The following is a 23,470-nucleotide window of genomic DNA, read 5'->3' as shown; positions in this document are numbered from 1 at the left end:
TCGTGCCGGCAGCCGGCGCTCTTTTAACTCGTCACTTCCGGCCCCCCACTGCGGTAGTGGCGGCGGCCGGGCCCGTCGTGCAGGGCCGAGCCGCGCTCAGGGATAGGCGCATGGCCCGAGTTTGTGCGCGCCCACTGCGGCATCGCCTCCTGGCGCCGGGGCCGCCCACGGCCGCATCGCCCCGCCGCCCCCATCTCTCCGCTTCAATGATACGGCGGCCCGGCGCGGAGGCGCAGGGCGGAGCGAGATTTTTCCGCCGGCGGCCCTGAGGTGAAAGGAGGCGGCTTCCCTCCCTCACCCGACCGGGGCGGGCGGAGAGACGGGGAGGGGATCGCGTCAGACCCCGCCTCCGCTCCTCCCCTCCCGCGGCGGCTGCTTTGCTCCCCGTTCAGTCGTCCCCATCCTCGCCGGGCTCTTCTCAGCGCCGGGAGCTGCGCCTGTGAGTGCGGGGAGGGGCGGGGACGGGCCGCGCTTCTGTGGGAGGGTGGTGGGGGGAACGCGGGGCTGCGAGCGGCCAGAGCCCGCCCTGGGTGGGGGGAAAGCGGGGCCGTGTCCCCCGTGGGACTGCGGGTGCCCGGAGCTGCGGCGTACACGGGTCACATTTGGGATTCTGTGGCAGGGCGGCAGGTGCGGGGCCCGGCCCTCAGCTCGGGGGGGGGCTGCGCGGGGTGGAGTGCTGCACCTGGCATGGCAGCTCCTGCTGCCCCTCGGTGCAGGAGGGCCGGGCTGGGGCCGGGAGCGCTGTTCAGGCGCTGTATCCAGGCACTGGGCACTTGGGGGCAGCGAGTGGAGCGGTGCAGTCGTGTCCAGCATCCTTGCTGAATCATTGCGATCTCAGAGTGAGATTTCCTACCGTGCGTTCCTCCGGCATGGAAAGCTGCTGTTCCCAGCTCCTCCTGCGGGCCTGGGCATGAAAGGAGGATTCTTGTCACCGTCCTGCTGCTTGGTCCCTGTGATAGCCTTGTTGGCTGTGTGGGATGCTCTGTGCTCCTGACACCTGCCTTTATCCAGCACTGCTTGGATGGATTTCCCCATGCAGATAGCTGCCTATTGGTGCCATAGAACAAGATATGTGGGTAAAACCAACTATCGACACTGTGCAGAGCGTCTGTGTGGCTCCAGCAGTGCAGGGCCAGCAGGTGCAGGGCAGGTGCAGTTGCAGTCTTTGGACTCCTGCATGAGGAGGGTCAAATGGTAATAGTGAGGTGGGATTTTCAAGCATCTGTCAGATTGGTGGACACTGTAGAACCCAGACCCAAACCAGGATTTTAGAGTTCCTCAGGTGTGGGGAAAAAAAAACTTTCAGAGCTTAGAATTCATAGTGTAGCAATTAGGCATAAAGGAGTGAGAATGCTGAGTGGCCACTGTTAGTATTTTGCTCTCTTGCCTGAGGTGAAGACTGAAATATTAACCAAATGAAACAGAGAAAGTAAGGAGAAGTTACGTTCTAATAAACTGTGTTAATCATTGTAGACTTGACGCGTGTAGGTGAGGGATTCATCCTTCGGCCATGCCAAGCTGTGGTATTACTGGAAGTTTTGGTAACCAGTTGTTTCCATAACATAGCTCGTTGCTTGGGGTAGCTCAGCACTGTAGGGCCTTGGGTTTGCTCTGCAGACTATTGCCTTGCTCTGCAGTTCTGTGGAGGACAGTCATTAATTACACTAGCTGAGGTATTGTCAATTCAGGTGAGTCACTAGTAATGATTTACAATAAAAACTTGCCTTTGGATTTCAAGACTGGCTCAGGATTAGAGAGGCTGTCCATTTACAGTGTAGCTGCTGAGAGCAGGAGTTTCATTTTCTCATCTTTAGAGATCCAAATGTCAGAGACAGTGAGCTCACTAAGTGGGAGAGTAGTTTGAGCCACAGGTATTTATCTGTATAAATAACAGACTAGCTTATTAGAAGTCCTGTCAACTTTATATTGACCTTGAAGTCTTCAGTACCTATTGAGACTAAACAGTTTGTGTAAACAATAAACAGTCTGTGTCCTTCACTTCGAGCAAGGTAGCTGAAAAGCATTCAGAGCAGATCAGGTGATGTCTGCCTTTTGGCTTGTGACTGCTGGGTGCGTTTCTCCTCCTCCATCTGACTGTGCAGGATGGTACAACCATTGTACAACCATTGTACAACCATTGTGGTTTTGTCCAGGTGCGGCGTGTGCAGTCTGTGCCCTTGGCCAAGTGTGCTGTTTGCAGTCCCAGCAGTGCAAACACTTGGCACTGCTGCTGGCATCCCCAGGCTCTGTCCTGGATGTGTGTGTGTGTCTGTTCACAGATGCAGACATTCAGCCAGCTCTCATTTGCTTTCTGTGAATTTCAGCTTGCAAAATGGTTGCATGTTAGTAGCTACCTGGGAGAAGCCCTGCTGAAGTTAATGAGACTACCTGTTGCAGTAACCTTGCTAGTAAATAGTCTTGTAATCTTCTGAGTCATCAAATATTAAGTAAGAGTGAGTGTTTTATAAATGCAGGTATCCAATTTGGTGTATTTATTACAAAATGGTGACTTCGGTGTTTTTCTTTGAAGGTACTTGTCTCTTATTGTTCCTTCCTCGTTCTGGATGTACTTAGGCTATGGTGGCAGCTGTAGATCTTCTCCCTGCTGACAGGAAAAGCTTGGTGAAAGTAGGACTGGATGTGAGTCCATTGGTTTGCTTGTGTTCTCACCAGAGAATGATGTCCTGTTTTGCTTAAATGGTGTCAGAAGTTGGTCTGGCTGAGAATTGTTTTAGGTGAGCATTTCTTACGGCCTTTAAAGGCAATTTGTCTTGGGCTGCATCTGCACATCACCTGTTCTTTGCTGCCTGGACACAAGTAGCCGTGCTGCTGAGGTTCTGTACCTGGGTGATGCATATTGTGTGACATGGACTGGCGCTGGCTTGAGGCTGTCTGTCCTGGAGTATAGATGGAGTGAGGTTCTGCGTCCTCCTGCGTCACAAACTTTCATTCAGGAAGAATTTGGAGCATTGTTGAAAGGCACATTGTTAAGGGCCCGTTTCCCCACCCTTGTTATGATGTGGTTTGCTAGTCCTTATCTCTGGTTGTACCTGAACAGAGCTATTTTTGCCTTTGAAGTTGTCTAGAAATTTGGTGCTGCCAGGCTGGCCAGGGAAGCAGCAGGTAGCTGTGATCACATCCAGGTGTTTTGGGATGGCCTCCTCATAGCACCTTGTGTGCTGTGCTTCTTGGTGCACTGTGAGCGTTGCCGGGTAGGTCTGTGTAGGAGTCTGGACTCTTACACAAAGGTCAGTGAGACTTCTTGCTGCATTTCTGTGTTGAGGGCTGGGTTCGTTTCTGCTAATTGCTCTCGTAAATTATTCATTGTGCTGCTACATAGCAGTGTTGTGATCAAAGATGAGTTCATGCCATCGAATGGACAGGCAATGTAGTCTGTTTCTTCCCCTGAACAGGCATGGAGTGGGGGAAAGTCCAGATTAATCCGTATAGGGGCTTAGACATTGGCCAGAATAACAAAGTGTCATTCCGTGTGTTCAAGTAACTGATGGACATCTACCTACCTTTGGAATATTCTGAGTGTGAAGATCCAGTTAAGTTTATAAAAAAACTGCTGATCTCTTATATTGTGATTGCCAGTGACATTTCTGGCCAGCTGCATTATTTCCTCTTCAAGTGAATGTTTTTCTTGCATGTCAGAACCCTAGGCAGTCTCTCCAGTGGTTTTAATGTGTCTGCATGCTATGCTGGTGCTGTACTTGAGCAGGGGGACAGCTGCAAGTACCTGTTCCTTAAGGAAAAAAGCACAGAGCAACTGGAGTCGAAGGGATCTCAACTATTGGTAACAGGTGATGATCTGTACTTGACTGACAAGTCAAAATGGAGAAAACCCGAATGACTTCACTTCTTCATTTGTCAGCAGTTAACAGAACAACTACAGATGTTGGCAAAAGAGCTAGCATTCCAGGTTTATCTGCTGTCAGGGGGTGTGTGATTTAATATGCTTTCTTCAGGCATGCTGCATCTCTCACTTGTGAAAGTAAGATCCTGGTTTGACTCGTTCTGTGTCTTAATTCCATAGGCTTCTGTTGTCTGACCTCATAATTTTCATACAGGGATTTTGTGTTTTCTTCTCTTAATACATCTCAGGTACCACTGAGGCTGTGCTCACACTGCTGGCTCCCAAGGGCCAGGAGTTGCTGAGCCCTGGCTTTGGCTTTGGGCGGGATAGCAGAGCCCGGAGATGGATCTGCTGTGTTGCTCTGTGGTGAATGATACCAACCTTGTTTGAAGGGAATGAGAAGGAAGAGTCATTTTTTGGCTGGGAATTAGCTGGTGCTTGAGAAAGCAGGACTCTGTCTTGGCTTAAATCTCCCAGCTCCTTTTAGCTGAGGGATGGTGCATTGAAGTTTGCCAGCACTGAGGCTGGGAGCAGAAGCCTCAGTAGCTGTGTTGTCTTTAAGATGTAAAAATAAACAAAACTGAGAAGCTGCACCCTACTTAAAACAGGCTGACCTAAATTTCCAGCAGTTGTAGCAGAGATGCAGATTATGGGTAGGGAATACAGGCTTGCTGCCTTCTCTATCCATGGGCAGCAGGGCACCTTTGGAAGGCCTCAGCTGTGTCGGGGGTCACTCGTACCTTTTTCCCCTCGGGTTGCATAAGCTGGGCTGTGGGTTTCCCTTGCAACGCTTGTGTGCAGCCCCTGCCCCTGTTATGCAAGCTGGTGGTTCCACATCTTCTGGGAAGTTGCAGCGTGATCCACTGCTCAGATTGGTTTTGTTGGAGCATCATTGAAAGCACGTTTGCTGTCCTCTTGCTCGTCCCTAAGGAGGTCTGTTTCGGGAGCATGTTTGTGTCTGTGAAGTCCGTTCGTACTCTTCCTTTGTAGATTAAAGTTCTTGTTATCAATTGCAGTTCTCCACTACTGAATTATTAATTCTGCAGTGAGAATTCATTTTCCCGCTGTTCATTGACTTTTGTGCTTGATTTATTCTGCACAGTTTAAAGTGGAGCATGGGAATTTTGGCTGATGTTAATGGGTCGTGCGTGTTACCTCAGTGGTGAATAAATGAACTTTGTTAATTGAGAAAAAGATGCCCGTCCTTCAAAGGACTTGCAGTTTTCCTGATGAGAAGTAGTCTGTAAACAGAATTTATCCTCAGAGGTACATGCTGTTATTTAACAAGTCTGGGTGGTCAGAACAGCCAGCAGAGTGCTTACCATGTGCTCAGGGGGCAGTGCTGTGGGTAGTGCAGAGGGAGATGCAGGGAAAAGCTCATTTGTTCTTCTGCTAATATGGCTTTATGGCTGCATGCTGTCCTGGCAGAGAGTCTGCCTTTGATTAGAAAACCACCTTTGGTGGTTCTTGTAGGTACTGAACAGCCTGCCATGTGGTTTTTTTTGTGTGTGTGTGCTTTTTTCTGCAGGGAGCTAATAGGAGGTGGACTGCAATCTCTCAATAACCTTCTGTTCAACTTGGAGTACCGTGGTTCAGCAACTGAACAGATGGATAATGGAGACTGGGGCTATATGGTAAGTGATCCTGAGTGAATGTGTGTGTGCTGAGCAGCACAACTGGGCTTTCAAGATCTTGAGGTAAGATTCCTTGTTGATCTGTCCTGTGTGGATCGAGGCTTCACAGTGTGAGAACAAGAGTTGTGCATGTAGTAACAGCTTGCTCACGTTTTCTGGAGTGCTTTGTCGTATGTGCCATTTGTGGGATGTGCTCATGTTCATATAGCCTAGCTAAAATCAGCAAGAATTTAACTGATGTCTTAAGCTCATTGTTACCATTTTCCTAACACACACAGACTGAAAACAGTTTGTGCTTCTTGCCTATAATTTTAAGGACTTTCTTGCGTTATTTATAAGGAAAAATGTTTTTCCTTTAAACCTTGTCTGAAATCAGACAAATGTATCTTATTTTTCTCCTGTTCTCATTCTCTAAACATTCTGCTGCCATGCATATGTCGCTTTTTTTTTTTTTTTTTTTTCCACTGTCTGGCCTCAGTCCTGACTGTTAGGATGGTGGCCAGATGGGATTTATGTTGCTTTCTTCTTGCTTCCTCATGTACTATCTGGAAGCTGATGCAGACTGGTTTGGTGCTCTGCCCCCTCTTCTACGCAGCATGCTAATTTTCTAATAAATGCTTCTTCTGAGAATTAAAAGCTGGAAGGCTTTAGTTCTCTTGTTTTAATAATTCCTCTTAACCAGTGCATGGATTATTTTGATTGTGAGCTCTTTGTCTTGTGCCTAAACTTGTACTGTCTTCCTCTTTTGAGGGTGAAAAAGTCTTAAGACTTGTTCAGCTGATATGCTGTTATTCTTGAATGAGATTTTGAAAGCGAGGAGCACTGATGGACCTCATTCACATAAACTTGTTCTTCAGGAAATGTCTCTGATTTCATTTCCTCATCTGTAAAATATGAAAAAACTTGTTCCTCATGTGCAAAAGTGCCTTCTGTGACAGTAGCCCTGTTAAGATTTCTAAAGCATTCTCAAAATGTGCTTTCTAAATGTTGTTATCCTGTCAGCTGTGCCTTGTTGCTAGGCTTGGATTTGTTCAGGTTTAAACATCACTGAAAGACTTCAAACGGGAGAAGTGAGGTTCCTTCCAGAGCCACCAGTTCTCAAGCAGTATTTGCCATGTGCCTTGGTGGACCTTCTTGTCGTGGCTTGATAAACTCTGCGATTTCTCTCTTTCTAGATGACTGATCCAGTCACGCTAAATGTGGGTGGACACATGTACACGACATCCCTCACAACTCTCACCAGATATCCTGACTCAATGCTTGGGGCCATGTTCAGGGGAGACTTCCCCACTGCCAGGGACTCTCAGGGCAATTACTTCATTGACAGAGACGGACCACTTTTCCGTTACGTTCTTAACTTCTTAAGGACCTCAGAGCTAACTTTGCCACTGGACTTCAAGGAGTTCGACCTACTTCGGAAGGAGGCGGACTTCTATCAGATTGAACCTCTGATTCAGTGTCTCAACGACCCCAAGCCTCTGTATCCTGTGGATACCTTTGAGGAGGTGGTGGAGCTTTCCAGCACCCGCAAGCTGTCCAAGTACTCCAACCCGGTGGCTGTGATCATCACGCAGCTCACCATCACAACGAAAGTCCATTCGTTACTGGAAGGCATTTCAAACCACTTCACGAAGTGGAATAAGCATATGATGGACACCAGGGACTGCCAGGTTTCCTTCACTTTTGGGCCATGCGATTACCACCAGGAAGTGTCTCTCAGAGTGCATCTTATGGAGTACATCACAAAGCAAGGCTTCACGATCAGGAATACCAGAGTTCATCACATGAGTGAGCGTGCCAATGAAAACACAGTGGAGCACAACTGGACTTTTTGTAGACTGGCACGAAAAACAGATGACTGACTCTGACTCCACAGGAGCCGTTTCAGTTATTAGTGACTTAATTGAACAGTAAAGCCAAGAGAGTCTGGATTTTGGCTGACGTAACACTGCGGGCTTTTTTTTTTTATATATATATATATGAGTATTTATTGTTTATCATTAAGGACTGGAGAAGTTTCATTCTCTAGCAGTTCTGTCCTTTCATCCAGAATAAAAACATGCATGTGCCTGTTCAGTCAAGACACCTTTTTGTTTGAAAGAAGGAGTCCGAAGAATTAGTACAGGAGGGTATTTTGTGTCATTAACACAATTCCGACGCAACTTAAAGTGCTAAAATTACCTCAGTTTAAATGGTTTCTAATCCATCTAACCCTGTGCCACTGGGAGCAAGAAACAAACGGAATCTAAGAGGCAGATGGCGAAAAGCTGCTATCACATAGACTAATTTAGCTTCTAAATCAATAAACAGTATTGTAATATTCTAGGAAAAAAAATCCCACCCTTTAAAAGTACTTGATAAGTACAGTTTCGTACAGTTATGACAACTGTTTCTTTCTATGCATATAAATCAAGCAACCAAATACTATCTGTAGCCATGGAAATATGATTAGAAATATTTATATTGGATTCTGAATGCAAAATGTCCCTGTGGTAGAATTCATATTTTTAATGCCTGGTGCAATATTATTCCCAAGTGTAATGCCTGCCAGCAAGAAGCTAATAAAAATGTGAAATATAGAATACTATCTTGTATTTTTTGTCTTCTAGAACTCTAATACTTAATAAAAACCCCAAAGGCTGTTTTTCAGCGCTGCAGAATAGCACAGATGCTCTGCTAGGGCTCCATTCTCTTTCACTACTGACATACTTTGTTCCTTTTTGTCTTAACTAGTTGATCAAGCTGTCCTCATCACAGGAAAACAAAAGTGTTTGGAAAACGAGGCATTTTGACCAACAGAGGGATGGCAAGGATTCGCACTTTCTGTAGAGATAAAGGGAACACAGCACCTAAAAATACTTGTAGCTGCATTGTTATCCCATTTTAATGATCTATCTGATAGCTGCTTATATCACATATGGATTTTTATATATGTAATACAAATAAGATTCTGTGTCTTTAACTACAGAGTGCTGTTTCCGATATGTTCAAGTCAAGGAACTGAGATTCTGTGTTCTTACCTAATTTCATGTAGCCATTCCTGCTTCTCTTGGCCACTGTGTCACTGTTACTTTCACAATTTCTGGTTGTGTTCTAACTTAATTCTCTTGAGAGTAGAGATTCAATGTTTATTTGGACTGAATGGATCACGTTCTCCCTTCAAGTTCTTGTCACAGTGGTTTCTTACCACAGCTGCTTTGCTTCCTAAAGTGTGGAGTGTCGCTATTTGGAGATGTCAAAGAGGGATCAGGGTTCCTCAGGTTGTTGCAGCCTTCTGAAGCCTGGGGCCTTGCATCTCAGCTCTCAGTCAGAAGGCCTGTTTGAAGGTATTTTCCTCTGCCCTATTTTATCTCCCCTTTTCATGCATTTTAGGGGTTCTGACTTTTGTATTAAGACGTCGTGAAAGTTTCATTCTTCTGAAAGCAGAAAAGAAAAGCTGAACTGATGAAGTGCAGCAGAACTGCTGGTAAGAAAGTATCTGTGTTGTCACTGCATTATAATCAGTCACAAGGTGTTCCTTGCAACACTTAATTTACTAGCAAATTAATGAGGGGCCTGGATCAGCCTCACCTTTTTGTAATTATCAAGTATAATAACTAGGGAAGCAGTATTCCAAATAGACTTTATTGCAATCAAAGATTTATCAAAAGACAGTATGAATGACTCTGTTAATGGGAAAGTAATCTTTGCAGGCAGGAGTTGACATCAGCTGTGTGTGATTCTTCATGAGCCAGAAATACTTGATTGCTGAGCAAGTTCAGAGCTCTTTTCATTCTCCAAACAAATACATTTTCTAACATGTTTCTTGATCTACAAGAATAAGTTGTTCCTCAAAAGCAAGGACCAACGAGCAAGCAAACAACAAAAACAGGACTATTTCTGACTAGGCTGCTTCAGAACAGTGGGTACCACTCAGAGTTGTTTGGCTTCTTTCTGATTAAATGCAAATGGCTCGCTAGTGATTGTTTCGTACTTGTCGCAATTGCAAGTAAGCAACTGATGATTAATCTCTGATTAATAATACTCGTGCTTCATAAGTGCAGTGCTGCAGAGAGCGAGTGCGACCTCACTTGGGTCACAGTCTTCATAATTTCGATAGCTTGTTGTGAAGAAGTGGCTTCAAATACTTTTCATAGGCTGGGCTTATCTGTTTGGAAAGAGAATGTGGAAGGGAATTAATGGTAGTTAAGGAGGAAGAGCAGGTTATACATTCGTTTTCCTCATCTCTGAAATGCAGAAACTAGATCATATTAAAAAAAGCCACAAAGTAACCAGCTATGTGCAAGGTCTCTTTCCCTGTAATGTGCACTGTCCTTCGTAACCAGTACACAATACTTCTCATCCCAAATGTGACAGCATACTATTTAACTTCAAAAAATGTGCTTCAACTGGAACGTTTGCTAAAGGCAAGCTGTAGTATTTCAAAGGAATTGCTGTTTACCACAGTAAAAATTTCACTTAAGGCAAAATGAGTTTTCAAACAGAGCAACAGCCATTTGCATCATGAGGGATTTTACTTTTCTCCACAGTATGGATGCATTAAGAAGTGAAAGTAAAATCCTAAAGACAAAGGATGAAATTGCCTAATTTAACATTTATTCTCTTTCTGGATGAGCATATTATTAAAAAAAAAAAGTACTGCGCTTGGAAAAAGTACTGGTGAATGGAAAATATCCCACAGTTAGTGGCTTTTGCAGCCATCTAGAGTTGTTCCATAGTGTTAACCATGTAAACATGCTTTCGTTGTAGTTTACTTTGTGCAGTGTTACTTCACTGTCACACATCTAAATCAAAACCACACTGGTCACTGGGGCTGGTCCAGCTCCCTTGCTCAAGCTGTGGTTCCTTGCCATCTAGCCCACAAGCTACTTACTGCCTGACCTAGGGCTACAGGAGGAATAATTCGAGAATCAGGGTTCACTGTTCAGAGTGAGATAATGACAGGTAAGATGTCTTACTCCAATTGCTTATATCCACATGGCTTTTCTTAGAAGAAAAGCAAACAATTTCTGTTCTGGCTCATACAGAGTTTGCCTGGCTGTAATCCAGCATCCATACCTGCTTGTTGGTCGGTGCCTTCCGAGCCCACTCGTAAAGCCGCTGGTAGACCTGTCCGTCGTAATTGCCAAGTGCAGAATTCAGGCTCTTGTCCGTGAAGTCAAAAGCATCCACTAGTGGAACAGCATCCTTCCTAAGGAGTAGATGAAAAAAGAGAAATGTGAAAGTCAGCTATGCAAGTTCCTTCGTCTGAAATGCTTGTGCCAGTTTTTCCCCTTGTCTGCGTTGCACAGGAAGCTCTGCTTTGATTCCTCAGAGACATGTTCTGTTAAAGCTCTGAGTAAAAGTCTTAAGCTTGTTACCACTTTAATTCTGTGATTAGTTCCAAATATACTTGCTTGGTCCTGTTCAACTCTTGGTTATGGTGTGTTCCTGTTTCTCTCCAGGTGACCTAAGTAGGATTTCACACACTTCTCACTTCTCTGCATCAGAAGCTAATCTGCTCTTAACAGCAGTGAGTAGTGAAAAAGCCTTTGTGAGTGCTGTGGTAAGTTAAAACCTTAGCATATCTCAAGAAGCCACGTTAGTTAGTAATGAATGGTGTTGAGCAGATGCATCTGATCTGGCTGTAGTCAGAACTGTTTAGGTACCTGTTGCAAGTCAGCCATGGCAACAGAGTAGGCTATGTAAGTGCAGCTAAAGCAGACTTAGCAGTGTATAATGAGTTGTTGTTGCTGTTTCCTTTAAGTGATGTTCTGACTGGGTATTTTCCTGCTTTTGCTTTGCTGCAAATGGAATATTCAGGTTTTCTTGCTTTATACCTCAGGATTTCATGTTACTGAACTTTAATCTAGTAATTGCATGGGAGCTGGAATCTTAAATCTATTTTGCTCTGAAAATGAGCTTTGTGTAGATGTTTTAGTCAATTTCTAATGCTGCCAGGCAAGGAAAATAAAAACTGAATGAGGTGAATTGACTGAACATGTTGCCATAGGTACAGCAGTACCATTTTATACTTAATGCACAGAGAAACTGAATAGCTGTGATCTTCTTGTGCAAGAATGGCTCACCGAATGATCCCCAGGAGCTCCAGGTATGATGCTGTGACCATGTCCATCTGAGCTCCAGTTATATATCCATCATGCAGGAAAATTCCCGCATTCGAGAAGATACCGTGTAATGCAAACAGATCACAAAGATGTTTCATAATGTTCTGGATGCCGGCCGTGTTCTCAAGTTTTTCCACAGTCTCTACAAAGTTTTTCACAGTGATGTAGTGGCAGTGAGCCTGGAAAACAAATACAATCAACAGTGAATGCACCTCTAAACACTTTTAGTAGGCCAAGTGACGCAAACGTTCTCACAAAGAACATAAAACCTTTTCATTTCACTGGCAGTTTTCCAGCCTGTATCCCTTGTCCGCTGGTTGACTAAGCGTTCTGCTTTCATGTCTTACTTAAAACAGTAGAGGAAAGGAATGGGAGTGTAAGCAGTCAATGCTGGTATGTGTAAACTTGAGAAATCATGGCAGTACTTCACATAGTTTTGATGAATACCCCAAAGATTTTTTTACATGATGGAAATGCATTGGAATGTGCTTGTGTCAATCTCTACCAAGAGAACTTTGGTTATATATAGCAGAAGAAAAATGTCTCTGTTGGGCTTATGGTACATTGGAGTCAGTGGCTATATGGCTTCAGCTCTGAAAACATCGTCAGTGAAAGGACAATCCAACTTACCTCTTGTTTTTGCTGTTTTAAGTAAACTGATGATTTCTGGGTCAGGCACTGGCAGTATCTGCTCACTTACAGAAATACTAAGCTCAGCACAGCCTAGCTCCAGAGTGAGTGAAACAAAATGACTCCACCTGTTTGTGGGGGTGACTCTTGTTATGCTGATACTCCTCCGAGTGGGTAGTGGTGTTGGTGTCTGCACGGCTTCATTCCTCTGCTCTACATTTCTCCTCCCAGCTGTGGGTGTATGCAAGGCACACCTGCACTGCAGCATGGTCAAGCAGCGTGGAGGTCAGCGCAGACTGCAGAACCTGCCTGAGAAGCTGGGTGTCTACTCAAGCAATTATAATCTGTGGAGACTGCAGCAAAGCCATCAATGGTGTCTGAGCCACCTGGCTGAAAGCTGGCAGGCTTTTGTTCATAGAGCTGCCAGGGCAGCAATGAGTCTCCAAAAAAAGCAAACAGAGTAGAAAGCAAATACAGAAGCACCCCAAGAAAGCAGCAGGCTGTCATGGTTTTAAAGCTATGGTGGAGACAAGATTTTGTTACTTTCCCTGAAGTATCCAAGAAGCAGTGGGGGCCCAGATCCCCTCTCTGGGTATTAAGCTCTTTGGAAATAGTTTCCTTCTAAAGAGCCTTGCTTCTCCTCCTCTTCTTCTGCTTTTTTTTTTTTTTACTTTCTGTTAGGCTTACAGCATTGATGCTTGCTGCTTCCGCTGAGTCTGTGTAATTGAAAATCAGCAGTGACACAGCAGACAGGTGATCACAACGCTGTCACTGAGAACTTGTAGTACCAGCTCACTTTCTCAGTCAGTTCTTGTTTGAAAAGATTAACTGTGCTTATGAGCATGATAGAATCAATACTTCTAATAGTTTTGAAACAATTTCACTTTTTTTTGCTGAGAAAATTTGGCTCATCAAAGACTTCATCTTATTGACTGAGTAGTAGGTGGCTGTTCCCTCAGGCACCTTCCTACTGTGGAATTATCTAGATGTTATTGCTGTGTTTAGGTATATGTAGGGTTCCTCCTTCCCTTGGGGGACTTCTTTCTCAGTCCATTTAGGTTAGGGTTGGTTCTGGCTGAAGCCTAGGTTACAACAGGATGTTTTTCATTAAACACTGAATGAGGCTGAAATAAGCCATGGATCTGTTTCCAAATCTTACCCTCCTCAGTTTAGGAAGGAAGGGAGACTTCTACCATAATTGCAGTCAAATTGCACATAACCACATTAAAAAAGAATTTTGCTTCCTGGAGTTACTGAAGTATTAGTGATGTTGGCTTTCCTTTATATTTAGGGCCCTTCCACCCTCTTGCTTTCTTTTCTGCTCAGTTCTATATTAACTCCTTGTTTTGGCAAACTAATACTGTTGTCCTGATCCTATTTCAGCTGAAGGAGAGCAGATTGCCTATCTATCTATGTGAACTAGGAACTGCTTTTAGGTCTCTTATTTGACTTTACTACTTTGATTTCTTCCAGCAGTAATTAAGACTGCACTTATCACCACTCCTAATTATTATCCCCACTTTTATCTTTCCTTGTGAGAGCATAGATTTAAAAAAAAAAAAAAAAAAAAAAAAGAGCATGTTTCACCCTTACAATGGCTCTTCCAGCTTTTAGAAGGATGGCACTGGGGAGGCTTTCAACTGAAAGCCAGAAATACAGGCTGCTTGTAAAAAAAGATGAGCATTAGCTGGAGATGGTATGCTGTGATTGCAGGCTGTGGAAGGTGCTGGTGGCAGCTTTTTGTTTCTATCCTTTAGCCTCTACCTCGACTAGTCTGATAGCCAAGTCTTCAGATCAGGAGTTGTTTCCTAGTATGATTTTCTACCGTGCAGACCACAGTGGGGCCCTGATCTTTGTGGTGTCCCTTGTATGGGGACACACATCATTAAAAAGCGATGAGAGGTTTTTAGGCTAATTGTGCTGTTTCCACTGCATACTGTATCCTAACAACAAATGTCAGATGAGCACAAAAACGTTGCTAACCTTTGCAGCCTGTACCAGCTGCACTGTGCATTGGTTCCACGCTTCGTGCCTTTCGACTCCTGACTGAATCAAGTCCTGTAGTTTAGCTGCTGTGCTGCTTATCAGTCTGGAAAATTGGAAACAAAATCCAAAACACATCTGAATATAAAGATAGCAGTCCACAATGCACTCGTTTCATACTCAGACTTGTGTGTGATCACATAGCAAAATGGCGTTTTGATATTTAAAGTTGGCTCAGTATGATGGAACTCTTATGGAAAACCAAAGTACAAACCAGGCAGAAGCACCCACACCATTCAAGTACTAAGGGATTTCTGCCTTCAGCTTCCATTATAGTTTATTAGAGGCCTCTAGAGTTTTTCTTAGGTTTTGTTTAAGGAGAGCTAGCAAAACAAAAGGAACCAACAGTAATATTAGACTGATGTTATATTGTTTTACTGTCTTTCTAAACAGAGCTTTCACCAAAGCTTTCAGAATAATGGCTCTCCTTTTTGTCACTGTGACTGACTGCAGAACTGTGCATCTGTTTACCTGGTCTTCACAGATGACACCTCTATGATCCATAATTCTTACCAGACCACGTTCACTGCCAATCTTAATTGTGTTGAATAGTTGAATGAGTAGCTGAAAAACTACAGATGGAATGAAAAGCTCTGTGATTGCTGTGTTATTAATTGAACACAAACATCACTCTCTCGGGCAAGGGAGATTTTAACTTGTACAGAATGGCACAAAGTCCAATTGCCTAAAGGTTGGCGACTCGCTAACGTGATCTGGGATTTACTTGAACAGTGTCATCAGCTTTGTATAGAATCAGCTCTCTGTGGAATACAGTTTTTATGTAGCACATGGCTTACGAACGTTTGATGTTCTGAATATGAAAGTTTCCTATCAAACATCTGCCATGGCTATTAATCCTGTGGGAGGGGTTAAGTCTCTCTTTCCGAGAATAGATGATTCCAATTCTTATGGAATTTATTATTTTACTTCTCTTTAAAGCAAGGAAGAAGCTGAGCTCTTCATGTATTTCACTGACCTGATTGCTGCATGTTGATAGGCCTCTGTGTAAATGTCCGGGCTGAGGAAATCCAACTTGTCCTTGGCAGGACACTTCCCGGGTTTCATTGCAGACAGATAAGTGACAGATGGTGGCACAGGCTGGCTGGCACTAGCTGCTGTGAAGCACTTAATCAAGAACCTGGAAAGAGTGTAAAAATCAGATCAGGCCACGCTGATGATCTCCATAGCAAATAGCCAAGCTAGAAGTGAGGTGGGGCCTCCCTGGGTTGGGTGGGAAATAGTCAGGTGCAGCCTATCCCATCAGCAGCCCCAAATGGATTAAGTGATGAGCTTTTGTTTTGCATGCTATTTATAGTAGCCTGATCTGTGATGGGTCTTGGCTACCTTGTCTGCTGCATTTAATGCTACAGAAATCTGTAGTGATGAACTTTTAGGATGGAATTTCTCAAGAAGAGGTGATAACGAGTGCAGAAGTGTATGCATACGTGCACAGAGGGATGTTGTAGCACCTTGGTCAGTGGGAAGTATGCTGGTTTTCTCCTTCTAGTAAAAGCACACATTATTAAAAGCTAAAGCAGATGTGGTTTCTTTCTCCTGGATTTCATCTACTATGGATAATCACTCATTTGGTGTTCCTGAAGCGTGACTCACCTAGAATCAAATCCAGCAACTATGCTTTTTCTGAATCAAAGTCACTTACTTCACCAATATCACATAATGTCTGTTGCTTAGAAAAAAGAAACTGCAGGACTTGCATAGCAACACTTTTGCTGCATTGCTGGACAAAGAGGAAAATTAGTCTATGCAGAACAGCACCTGCCTGTGTCCCCAAAACCTGAAATAGAAGAGAGTCCAATTCCCACACACTTCGTGCCTACTAGACAGAAAACTTGAATGGGTTATGGCTTGAGTTGTATTTTTAGAAGGTGCTATGAGAAAGGAGTAGCTGGTTTTACTGGTTTTGGAGAAGAAGAGGTAGAAGTTGAATAAATTAAGGGGCAAGCTTTCAGCTGAATGAATTTGAATTGTTACCTGGCAGTTTGCAGGAGCAAGATGGTGTTTTCCCCTTCATAAATACAAGAGGCAAGTATTTTAGTGTACAAGGAAGGCAGTCCACTCAACAAAGAGTAACCGTGTCCCCCGCATGCCCTGAGGCAAATCTCCAGTCCTGATGTGCAGAACTGAGTAACCATGGCTTTAAAGCCTGAAGAAAATGCATGAAGCTGTTTTAAAAAAAAGAAAAGAAAAAAAGGAAGAAAAACACAGTATGAATGATGAAAACATTCTAAAGCAATCCTCTGAGTATGCTCCTAGGCATGAGATCTTCCTTTGCCTGCCAGTGCAGCACCCAGTCCCCATGCTGGCCTTTGGTTTCTGCTGGGATGCCATGCAGCCCTGTGTTGGGCATGGTGTGGTTGGCTTACACGTTTTTGGGTTTCTCTAAAGCAGCAGTGGCTTTGGCTGTCTTTGTTCAAAACATGTTTTTACTTTAGGCTTTCAGTTGCCAACTCTTATGCTGTCTATGTAAAAAGCTTTGGTTTTGGCTCAGAAGTGAATATTTGCACGTGTTTGTAGATGAAGTTGTGAAATACAGCTTTGCCACACCAGCTATTGGGAACACAGGCTTTATCAGGCAAACAGGCTTTTCAAGGACATCTCACTCTGCAATAGCTCCCAAAGCCAAAAATTTGGGGTGGTACAACAGATGCTCTTGCTGAGTGGTTGCGGGCCTGGGACAAGGATGCTAGATGATCTTTAAGGCTGCTTTCAAACCAAGCCATTCTGATTCTAAGGATTTTGATCTTTTAGCACTTCAGCCCGTTACCTAGTGGTGAGAGCAATGACTGTCCAGTTTGCTAAATTAGATTCAGAATTAGGGATGGGAAGAGGAGCATTACATGCAGAATAGCTGTGGGAGCTGATCCCGTGGAGGCTCACCTCTGGCAGCGAGTCGAAATTCCTCCCCTGGATCTCTCTGTAACCCCTGTTGAACAGCTTGTGCAGGTAGTTGTTGATAAAATGGAAGGCATAGGCTGCTGCTAACTGAGGCAGCAACTTCTCTTGCTGGGTCTGGTAGTCAAGGATTTTTGCTTCTTCTTCCCTGTTGGGAGATAAGCAATGAAGTATGGAAAGCGTGGACACAGGCACGGCTACTGGTAGTTCACCTGAACTGCATTTTTCATTACCAAGAAGCAGTAAGTGAAAATGGATCCGGTCTGGTTTGTCTCCCTGCTCCCCGTCCCCTCCAGCTCATAAAGCTGGCAGACAAGCTTGACTAGGAAAACAGTCATTTTTCTGCTGTGTTGGCGAACTGGGCTGTCAGGTCAGAAAAAGTTCTGCACCATTGGTCAGTGCAGAGGGCAGAAGACAGGGACTGTGTGAGAGCAAGAGGAGGAAGGTCTGTCAGGGCAGCAAGCTGGAAGGTGGTGTAGCTGAGGCGGTGGCACTGCACCCTGAAAAGCTCTTGTTTTTCAAACTGGCTCCTCTGGTCAGCAAGGAGAGTGGCAGCCCCAGCTGATGCTCCTGCAAGGCGGGCAGAGGCAGCTGTGCTCTGACACTGCTTCCTGTTCAATGTGAAATGGAAATGACAAGGTTATAATTAAGCCTCTCTTAACAGCTGCACCTACGCTTTTTTTATTTTGTTTTGTCAGCAGCTTTAATTTTTTGAGCCAAATAGAAAACAGAAAAGCTTCTTGCAGCTAGAATTACTTTCTGAATGTAGAGTTTGGTTAAAAATGTACAGCTCTCTGCTGGGTCAATTCCTGAGTTTCTTTGAAAACACTTCAATCTAAATTATTTTAAGCTTTCTAAGCTTTTTATTTTATGTTCTTTATCTTTTCTGCTGTGTTCAATATACTTGGGGCTTCAACTGATGATACGAGTTGTTATAACTCAGCATGCTGTGCTCTTGTGTTTGGTTTACACTAGGAACAAGCTGTGTTGTCATGAGGATCTTCCTGCTTTTGGAAGCAGATTTAAGAGGGAATTTAAAAAATCTATTCAAATGCAAGTATCTAAAAATTACAGAGACTCTTAAAGGACTAAGAAAATTTACTGTTGCAAAATCAACTATGGATGTTGGAAGCTGTTTTAATGTTGCATCCATTAGTAAGACAGAATTAGAGTTCAGTAACTTGTCTGTTCTGACTGGGCAGTTCTGGGCAGGCTGGTTAAGGAGAGCCAGCTGTTTGTGTGAATTGCTGAGCTGTGCAGTGAGACAAGGAAATAAGCCAAAGATGTGCTGAAAGGTAAGCTGAAAAGTGGAAATACAGACTGATGAACACAGTGTCAGGTCCCTCCCCAGCGCTGCAGACTTGTGTGGCATTACCCAGGATTCAACTTGGACTGGCGGCGAACCACAGAGTATCTGATGGCAATGGTGCATGCTTTCATTAGAGGTAGAATAACTTCGTCTGAAATGAGGGAAACGCGTACTGAAGTCATGGTGAAATAGTTAATCTTCTGTGACCCACGCCTTTTATAGGTGCCATCTGGCTGAACCTAGAATAGAGAGAGGATTTTAGATGTCGTCTTTTGATGGTGCAGCTTCTCCCTACAGAGAGATGTGTAATCTCTATGCATAGTGTACGATTAACATTGAAATTCTGCACTGAGTGCAGGGCTCAGTATTCCCTTGTGTGATGGATGGAACCGATTTGTTTGAAGAGACAAACTCGTTCTGCTTTTTACTTAGGTATCTTCTACCATCTCATAACCTTTGAATATGGAATTCTAGCTGCACATTTTCATTTAGGATTTGGATAACTTCTATCCTTGATAAAACTTCAGAGACTTGCATACACCTCAAAGGGAGACTTTTGTCCTAAATTTAGGCAGGTCCCAGTTGTCTCTCTGGCTTGTGATGAGATTCTGACCGGGCAATCTGTGATTTGAACACTTTATGTACCTCACAGAACTTGTTCAGCATGTTCTCTCGGGGGATGCGCACATTCTTCAGCATCAGGTAGCCATTATCAATGTGCTCAAAATTCATTTTAGGACCAATGTCTCCTGCAATTACACCTGCAGCACGAGAAAACACAGCCTATTTACTCCTGCTTGGCCCCTTTTCTCCCCATTTTGCATTGGATTGGGGATCTCAAGGGAAGGGCATATTCAGCTCTGCTTCCCCAGCATGGATGATGTTGCCAGAGAGATGCAGCAGTGTCTGGAAACATTTACCTGGGCACAGTGAATGGTCCTGAAGGCTGCGGATCTGCACAATGAAGGGATGCACACCGTAGCACTTCCCATGGATGTAGAGCTGGGCAAAGGCCACGGTGTGGGTTGCTGACCTTCCCACTGTGAGAAGAGAAACAGCCATGTTCCCTTAGGACTAGGCACCGTGCAAATGCTTCATAGCAGTTAATGCTGATGTGTATTGGGTATTGCTAGTGCCTGGGTCAGGGTGGGTGTGATCGACAGGTGCTGGAAACTGGAGAATGCCTAAATCTGCATTCTGAGCTGCTCTTGGCTCTAAGGACGCAGCAGGTGAGCATCTGATCCAGCTACCAATGACTGACTGAACTGAAGTTTTTCATGTGAAACACCTTCCTGAGGGAAGCCATGAATTTCACTCTCGAATTCTTCATGCTGAGACTTGCCTGTTTTCAGGGAATTCTCTGCCTGCAGGTTTTGGTCCTATTTACAAAGATTTGATTCCTGCAGAGGCTGATGTTTCCAAGGGCTTTAACAGATAATGCTGGCTTCCTTCTGGCCTTTAAAGTTGTACGAAACCCTTAGATCTCATTGCCTCAAGGTGTTTGCATTTCTTATTGAAGTCCTCTGCTGGCACCTGGACCCTCAAACATGGAGCTTAAGCAAAGCAGACTAAGGAACTGAAGGAAGCAAATGAAGAAAACAGAAATATCATGCAGGGTACTTACTGTCTCCAGGCCACCACTTCATTGCAGAGATTGTTGGTGTATTCAGTATAAACTCCTGTGTGCTGATATCAAAGACTGCTGTTGTTTCCAAACCCTGAAGATAAGTTCCTTTAAAAAAATAAAAAATATCCTGGTGTATCATGAGGGTGAACAGACAGAGGGGAAGCTGGTATGGATGTTACTGAGCTTTTGGGGTTTACCTTCCTGCTGAGAACCATGGAACACTGAAACTCCCCAGTGGCTGCAGGACACACCATCTGCAGAGATCTCTGAGGCAGACTGTACTGGAGCACGCTGCCTAGCTGTTGGTGACCGACCCCTTCTACCACCAGCACCTACCTTCACTCTTTTTTCTGCACTGGCAAACCAAAGGCAAGCATCTCTAGCTTGCTGAGCAAATGTCATGCTTCCCCTAGGATCCCCACCTCAGCGACATGGACGGCTTGAACTCGCATCCCCTGAGAGTGTGGGTGAGAGCCTTTCATGCTACACTAACCGTGATTTCTCTGTAGCCTTACCATGCCCCAGTTCAGTCTGGGCGTAGCTTCCTATGATCTGGTATTCAGTGGCAAGAGGAATCCATTTGGCCACCTGTTTGTCTGAGCCCAGAACTGAAATGCTTCTCATGAAGACCCGGTGGAGGAGAAATGCTACATCTCCCGAAAGCGCTCTGGGGAGAAAGCACAAGTATTTTTACACTGATGAAGTTCCAGGGATGTGATTAATGAGGCAGTGACGTGGTGGCAGTTACTAGGTAGTACCACCTGCTGCATTTTGATTTCTGTGTTGTCATATTCAACACAATGTGTAGCGTCAGTACAGCATTGCAGGAAAAGTGATTTTTCATGCTGGTTTTGTTCCTTCTTTCATAACACACTTTGCTTAAATGTCACTGGCTCATTATTTCATTTGCTCTTGGAGGAATTATCTGTTCTCAGGAGCAGATGCCGAGCTCCTAAAACACACCGCCCAGCTCCATGGGCCCCATGTCTTTGACAGCTTTGTGAATTCTTTGTGTCTGACTTGATGTATTTTTTTTCTTGTGGAAAAAGATTCAAATCCATCCTGGTAACACTGTTTTATTAGCTGGTCAGCCCTATGCTATGGGGCTGGCTGATAGTGCTTTTTAGGATGCACACAGCTCTATTCCAGAAGCTGAGTACGTGCATTCTCACACCTAAAAATAAGTAGCACTGCTGTTCTCATTCACTTGACTTTACTGCAATGCTCTCAGAAGCATCAAAGCAGACACTTCTCACTTTTAACAAATGACCGTGAGCATTTTTTTTTATAATGGACCCATGAGAGAATCAGTCATGTTGAAAAAGCAGGGAAGAATATGAACAAAGAAGCAGTTAAAATGAAATTGCTTTGATTAACAGAGATAAACTTAATAAACCCCTGTCAGCCCATCCAGAAATGTTACTTTAACTCATTTCAAAGCTGGCTTTTAAATGTCTGTCCGTGATTCAGGCTGCCTGGCACCAGGACTGTGGTTAATGAGAAGTTCCTGCTTGCCTGGTATCTCACAAGAAAAGAGCTGTGCTTCCCTGCAGCCTTAATTGAGAAGAGCACGATCCTACAGGCTGAAGCTCCTGGCATGGGGGTTCTGAGGGCAGCAAGCAGAGGTGGGGTTTTTAAAATCTGGGATATTTTTCTTCTGAGAGAGGACTGTGGTAATTAACAACTCCAGGAGCTCTTGATGGAAAATTTCCCCTTTATCGGTGCCACTCACCATAGGAGACTGAGCTTAGCATAACAAATTATAATCTGTCATGTGATGAAAGACTGGAAAATGACTTTGAGCATCAGTGATGGTTTGTGAGGTGCAGGCATTGCTCTTCTGAATGAGGCTTTTAAACTTGCACCTCACCTTGATCCTACTGATTGTGTACCCCACCCAATGGCAGGGGAAGGAAGGGGGCAAAGAGTTATAAAGTGGAGCTCAACCCCCTGCCAGGTGTTAAGAAAAAATGTTTAGGAAAGGACTGTGAGAGATACCTTCCTCCATTTGCTTACAAATTAAGTGGTACCTTTGTTTGCTTTTAACACAATGTGGGTTTTCCAGATAAAGGAAGTGTCATCTTAGATTTGTCTGTAAGCCAGCAACATAAGAGAACGGCACTTCACGTTCTGACTGTGCTGAGCAGGGCAGTGAGGGACGTTGCACTGCTGCGCTCTCAGCTGTGTCCGTGCGCAACAGCAACTTTCCCCTTCCCAGATGTGCTGCCCAACTGAAAACCTGCACCTTGTTTGTGCCAGGACGAGCTGTTGCAGCTGGCCTCTCCCAGCCTTTGCTTGAGCTCATTCTTCCTGGCAAGCAAACCTTTCAACAACAGACGAGTTGCACGTTCCAAAGAGAATCACCTGTAAACGTATACAGATTCAGGTCCGTCTTCACTCCATCCCATCTCCTGCATCTTTTTTCGGACGTGAACGGCCTTTCTGACCGCTGCTTCGTACCGCTCATTCTGGCTCTGGAAGTACTGATTTTCTCTGCTAAATACCGGGTCGCTCTCAATGACGTCCACTGGAAGGCAATGAGAAGCGTTACCCCCGCCGCGTGCGCTGGTTATGAGCAGGCACACAGCGGTGGCAGCTCTACTCACCGACCGCCCGCCGCAGCCGTGTGCGCTCAGCCCCGCCGTCCAGCACGGCCGTCAGCCTCGGCACGCTGAAGGAGGCCGTCAGCCTCTCGCTGGCCAAGTCGGGGTTCACGTTGGCGAGGCCGAAGCCCTGCGTGTCCTCGGTGGTGTCCGGTAGGGCCATCCTGGCGGCGCAGTGTGTTACTGGGGCTGCAGCGGGCTGTTGAGAGCAGCGAGCCTCCTGCTGCTGTCGCTCAGCTCTGCGGGCAGCAAAACTACGGTGCACTTTGTACGCAAACCTCTGTGCTAGTTAAAAAAAAAAAAAAAAAAAAGAGACGCGAGCTCCAGGAGCGTTTGGACGCTGCCCGTCCGCGTTGCGACAGTGAGGAAGGGAAAGCGAGGGCGCACTAAGAGCTCCAGGTGCGGGTCTTAGGCGTTTTGTAGCTTTACTTTTAGCACTTTTCCTGCAAGAGAACAAGGGATATTACACAAGCACATGCCATGGGTAAGGCACTCCCAGCGCCCGCCCCTTCCCGTCCCCGCCGGTTGCGACCTTGCGCTCCCCGTGCCAAGGGGGCTTTTAGCAGGGGCCGTAGTAACAGCAATGATACACAGTGCGCAGTGGGAGCCTGTGCGGATTTCTCCCTGCCTCGCCACCTTTTTACTCTCCCAAGGAACTGAAGTCCCGGGAGCTCCCATAGGCCACCTTCCTACGCCGCCCCTCGCGATCCCGAAGCCGCTGCCCTTCGGTCCGTCGCTCCGCACG

At 45.0% G+C, this 23,470-nt stretch overlaps 2 protein-coding genes across 2 annotated transcripts; one reads left to right on the top strand and one right to left on the bottom strand.

Annotated features, from left to right (window-relative positions):
• Positions 1 to 247: 247 nt before the first annotated feature.
• KCTD6 (potassium channel tetramerization domain containing 6) lies at positions 248 to 8,072 on the top strand. The gene is made up of 3 exons (XM_042823303.1): positions 248 to 439; positions 5,388 to 5,493; positions 6,669 to 8,072. The coding sequence occupies exons 2-3, from the start codon at positions 5,467 to 5,469 to the stop codon at positions 7,353 to 7,355; spliced, it is 714 nt and encodes a 237-aa protein (XP_042679237.1). The 5' UTR covers positions 248 to 439; positions 5,388 to 5,466; the 3' UTR covers positions 7,356 to 8,072.
• Positions 8,073 to 9,098: 1,026 nt separating this feature from the next.
• On the bottom strand, positions 9,099 to 23,418 carry ACOX2 (acyl-CoA oxidase 2). The gene is made up of 15 exons (XM_042823302.1): positions 23,193 to 23,418; positions 22,729 to 23,010; positions 22,487 to 22,649; positions 20,638 to 20,789; positions 20,120 to 20,227; positions 19,416 to 19,535; positions 19,141 to 19,256; positions 18,562 to 18,734; positions 17,172 to 17,334; positions 16,266 to 16,456; positions 15,250 to 15,411; positions 14,214 to 14,319; positions 11,562 to 11,779; positions 10,552 to 10,684; positions 9,099 to 9,640 (listed from the first exon to the last, which is right to left on the bottom strand). Exons 1-15 carry the CDS (start codon positions 23,401 to 23,403, stop codon positions 9,578 to 9,580), a joined length of 2,361 nt encoding a protein of 786 aa, XP_042679236.1. The 5' UTR covers positions 23,404 to 23,418; the 3' UTR covers positions 9,099 to 9,577.
• Positions 23,419 to 23,470: the final 52 nt, after the last annotated feature.

This window comes from Centrocercus urophasianus, unplaced genomic scaffold (genome assembly GCF_019232065.1).
Source record: "Centrocercus urophasianus isolate 14NV4802_14NV808 unplaced genomic scaffold, USGS_Curo_1.0 seq_22, whole genome shotgun sequence".
NCBI lineage: Eukaryota > Metazoa > Chordata > Aves > Galliformes > Phasianidae > Centrocercus > Centrocercus urophasianus.
The sequence above is the reverse complement of the archived record's forward strand: the minus strand, read 5'-3'. Positions and strand labels throughout refer to the sequence as shown.